Source organism: Cynara cardunculus (assembly GCF_001531365.2).
Source record: "Cynara cardunculus var. scolymus isolate 2C chromosome LG 11, CcrdV1, whole genome shotgun sequence".
NCBI lineage: Eukaryota > Viridiplantae > Streptophyta > Magnoliopsida > Asterales > Asteraceae > Cynara > Cynara cardunculus.
In genome coordinates, this window is record NC_037538.1 from 20,397,812 (window position 1) to 20,403,002 (window position 5,191).

At 34.8% G+C, this 5,191-nt stretch overlaps 1 protein-coding gene across 1 annotated transcript in view; it reads right to left on the reverse strand.

Annotated features, from left to right (window-relative positions):
• Positions 1 to 4,120: 4,120 nt before the first annotated feature.
• Positions 4,121 to 5,191, reverse strand: part of LOC112521815 (zinc finger MYM-type protein 1-like) — a 4,112-nt gene continuing 3,041 nt past the window's right edge. The window contains exon 3 of the mRNA XM_025130806.1: positions 4,121 to 4,854. Within this exon, the coding sequence (XP_024986574.1) occupies positions 4,121 to 4,854 (734 nt within the window). The remainder of the gene's footprint in view (positions 4,855 to 5,191) is intronic.

Genomic DNA, 5,191 nt, shown 5'->3' on the forward strand with positions numbered 1-5,191 from the left:
CTCGACCACCGGCAGTAGATTGCTTCTCTTTATCTTTAGAATTATCTTTTGGCCCTTGTTTACAATCACGAGCTATATGACCTTGTTGACCACAATTATAACAGGTGCCGGTCATTCGAATACATGGGCCAGGACGATGTCTAAAACCACAATCTTTGCACCGTAACAGAGAAGTTGTATTCGAAAAACTTTTACTAGAATTTCCCTGAGATGCAATTGGAGGTCTATAATTTGGTTGTTTCCACTGACCTGCCCGATTGATTCCTCGCCCGGTAGAATTTTCTTGAAACACATCTCTGTTTCTTTTCGTACCATTATCACCTCGGGAAAGTATAGAGTCCAGTCGTTCCCTTTCAATGTTCCTTGCAGCATCAACAACCTGGGCAACACTCGTGAAGTGTTGATATATAAGTTTGGGTCTTAATTTGCTATTGAGGGTCCATTTGAACTTATTAACCTGGTTTTCTACCGTACCAGCCATACTACCCGCAAAACTAGCCAATCGTAGAAATCTGCATACGTATTCGGATATGGATTCGTCTTCTTTCTGTTTGAGTGTAGCGTACTCTTGAACATACGCTTCTTTGTTTGCCACAGTAAAGTATTGCTGATAGAAAACATCTTTGAATCCCGGCCAAGTTAATTTTTCAATAGCTATATCCCCTCCGTAAGATTGTTTCCAAGCTTGCCACCAGCGATTAGCATCACCTTCAAGTTTATAAGTGGCCAGTTCCACTTGAATTCTATAAGAACAACCCAAGACTCGGAATACCTTTTCAAGATGTGATATCCAATCTTCGGCGTCAACAGGAGTGGCTGCTGAAGTTAAAGTACGAGGCTTTTGTTTATGAAACCTCTCTAACCATTGATGAATATCAGCAAGTTCACTACTAGTTCCCTGATCCCTGTATTCTGGCCCGTAGTTCCCAGTATTAGGATTCATATTTTCAGCAGTTTGACGCAATGCTTCCACCGTCTGTGCTATAATACCTGGTAACATGTCGGTAACTGTTTGTTAGACAACTGCCATCACATTAGGATCAAGTTGAGTTGTTGGCGGAGGATTTGTTTCATTTTCAGACCCAGTTCGGCTTCTTCTAGGTCTATCTGTTATTGTCGGTATTCTTCTTRGCGGCATTTGGAACTAACACAAATAATAGGAAACCATTTGCTTGATTAATTTCAAAAAGAAACAAAGCATACGAGATTTCAAATAGTTAACATGTATAAGGCTTAGGATAGTCCTATCTTAGTTCTACCCATTCCTCACAGATCAAACCTAAATTGTACTACAGGATCATAACCTACAGCTCAAATACCACAACTTGTAACATCCCCGTCCCGCGTGGTCAAAGACGGGAGATGCCACAATTGGAATAAAACAAACAACGCGCTATATAAAACAGAGCAGCTAATAAAATTTATCAAAATATAATTACATAACCATAGACGGAGATAACGTGTCTCAAAATACGGTTTCAAAATACCAGTATGCCTACATTAGTCATCAAAAGTTTAACAAAAGTATGACTTAATGGGTTATCTTCAATATTGTCATCTCCATAGCTCTCATCCCAAAATCCCTGCTAAGTCATGTACCTGCCAAGGACAAGAAAATCTCGGCTGAGCTTAATGCTCAGTGAACGGATAATAATATAACTAAACAATGAATATGATATAACAAGTTCAAAAACAATTTATAATGCCAAGTGATAATCCAAAAGAAAGTCAAAATGCCCCAAAAGCATGTCAAGGTCCGAAGACCAAACCGCATCACGAGGACGCATTGTTCCCAAAGGATGATCAGTCCATTTAGGCACAAGTGAGGAAAGGGGTGTGAGCACAACACAACAATCCTCTCCGTGAATTTAACCATGGCCACAATTCAATATCCGATAACGGTTCCTAGGATCGATCCATATGCCCTMTATTCGACCGGTACATAATCAAGTCCACTTTTAAGGACTATAAAAATAAGGACGCCATGATCGTTTTAGTCACCATGGCAACATCTCAATACCTGTGCTCCAGTTATTGAGTCTATAGTAAATTGTTTCACAATAAAGCAAACAAAACAAGTCAAGTGATCAAAATGATTATATTTCGAATAAAAATATAAGTCGTAGTTCAAAGGGAAACAAAGTTCAATACCATTTGATAAACATAAAGAAAATTCAGAACAAATTATTCGTAATTTTATCACAGATTATCCGGATTAGGAAGCCTTACGCAAATGGCTATCCCCGTGTCAAGTGAGATATGGAATCTGTACCTTAACCGAATTTGACAATTAACGCACGATCAAACGAAAATTCACGATCAAGTTTGATTTGCCCGCGTGCCTAACGAATGCATAACCAGTTACTATTTACAAAGCATAAAAACCAGAATATAACTATTCTAATAAAACTACTTAGGTCTTAATGTACTTAAACAACGTAGACTTCAAGAAGGACAGCCGGATAGGAATTGAAAACTCAAACGTAAAACTTAGCATTATTCTCTTTCGATCCAACCGTTTCCGACCCTCTTATTTCTAAGCATTTTTATCTTATTTAGAGACCAATCCAGATTATATTTCCTAAATGAAAGTTGTAGGTTGGTGTCAAACGAGTCTATTGCTTTTGAAATCATCTCATTTGGATCATCCATCTATTTTATATGAATTTTACAAAACTGTAAATTAATTCCGGATACAGTAAAAACAGCGCCGAAAACACACTGTTTCGAGCCACTTAGATTCATAACTGGGATTTTGACCCTTAATGAAAGTTGTAGTATGCAGTATGATCTTCCTGACTGCAAAATATGAGCTTAATCTGACTTACGGTTTGTGAKTTATACACTGTCAAATTACGGGAGTTACATTGTCGGTAAAATTCGATTCCGTAATTCCCGACTAACTTTTATGATCCAACTTCCGTGATTTGCTCCATTTACATGCTATAAACATACTTCAACATACTAAACAGTAAAACAAGTCTAATGGTCGTTAACCTATGCTTAATCATGTATTTTTACTCTTTTCGGCATTTAACCGAACAATTGATTTACGGTTAAACATATACCCGCAATCTAACCATATTGAAACTATAATATACCTTTTTCATTTCTACATCAATTTAACCAGTCCTAGCATTCTAAGCATCAAATATATCATAATTTTGACAACATCTATCTGTAAACTTAGATATAAACACAGTTTATAAACCGATCTTAATAACCCTAACATAAACACCATAATAAAATTGAATGAAACTTATACCTTTAAGAAGGGTTCGGAGAGTGGATTCCGAATATATATTTGTTACTTCGATCCTCTTATTAACTTGACGTAAAATTTAGAGAGAAGACGAGAGATTTTAGAGAGAAAATTGAGACGAGATAAAAAAAAAAGGAGAATGAGACCGCGGTGTATCACCGCCTCATCTCATGCACATATATATATTTTTATTTTTTATTTAAATTATATATATATATATATATATATATATATAGTTTAACTATTTAGCGGTTTTGACCCTTCAAATCTAGATTCTCAACCTTATGATAATATAGGTATAAACTCTACTTTTAACACAAAACTAGTTTAGGGTACAAGTTGGTTAAACATAGGGTACAAATATATTATGCATAATTCTACCAAAAATTCTTTTAACCCAATTTGTACAAGTTAACGAAACACGGATATTATACCTAGGATTTATATTTAGTGTTGGATTAGGATTAGGATTAGGATTAGGATTAGGAAACTATGGTGTTTGTGGAATCTTCTGTTATTTGCTAATTGATTGGTGACAAAATTATCAATCAGGCTTCAATGTGAGAGTTGTTTGTTTACTTGCTTAAGGTATGGAGTGAGGGCAGGCCCGTTTCTGACATTTTTTGGGCCCTGAGCGATTTGTGAATTTTGGGCCCTCTATATATTCAAAAAAAAAAATCCTAAATAAATATTTTTAATCATTAAAAAAACAAACTTTCATACAATAATACTAATAATTTATACAAAACAACTTCTTCGAGTATTTCGGATACAAAATCATCGATAATAGCATCTAATTCATACAAAACAACTTGTTCGAGTATTTCGGATACAAAATCATCAATAATAGCATCTAATTCATACAAAACAAATTCTTCGAGCATTTTTGGATGTAAAATCATCAGTAATAACATCTAAGTCAATATTATCAAACATGTCTTTTTCAATGCACAATATTGCCAATCCATTCAATCTTTCTTGTGACATTGATGACCTCAAGTACGTCTTCAATAACTTCAATTTGGAAAAACTCATTTCCGCAGATGCTACGGTCACAGGTACTGTCAACATAATTCGATAAGCAACCGAAACATTTGGGTAACAATCTACAACTTTGACGAACTCAAGAATTTCAATTGCCGTCATTGATTTATTTGGCAAAGTCACCTGCAACACCTTTAATTCAGAATAAAGATCATTTACATCCACATCCGCCACAGTATTATGATAAAAGGTATCACCAAAATGAACACAAGATCTCATCAATTCATTTTCATCCAATGACTTTAGTTTATCAGAATCGAATAGGAATCCAAAAATACTTTCAAATTTCTTTAATTGTTCAAATATATTATTCAATGAAGAAATTGCCATGTCCACAATGGTTAGAAAATAATTAACTCTAAAAGCTTCCTCTTCCGATGCTTGCATTTCTTCTTCACTGTTATTCTCATCAAATTGTTTTTTCCTAATAATACGACGCTTAATTAAAAATGTAGGATCTATATTCATTTCACATGCTATTGTTTTAGCAGTATCCATACTTGATGCAAACCCTTCATTCCTATACTTTTCAAAATACTTCACTACACCTTCAAATTGTTCCATGGTAGCATTAATGCACATAGATTTTAATTGCAACTTTTTTACTAACCATGTTTATTGCAAATAAAACATCATACCAAACAATCATACCAAGTAAAAACTCAAAATTTTCAATTGCACTTACCAAACTTTCCGCTTCACTTTTCGTCTTGGCATCATCACATGATTTGCATAATTCAAGCAAAGCCGATCTTATTTGAGGAGCTTGAAATCTAATTGCCTTAACACTTTTTATTCTACTTTCCCAGCGTGTGTTGCACAAAGATTTTACAGTTAAGTTTGACACATTATCAAGTAACACCTTCCACTTTTTTGTAGAACTAG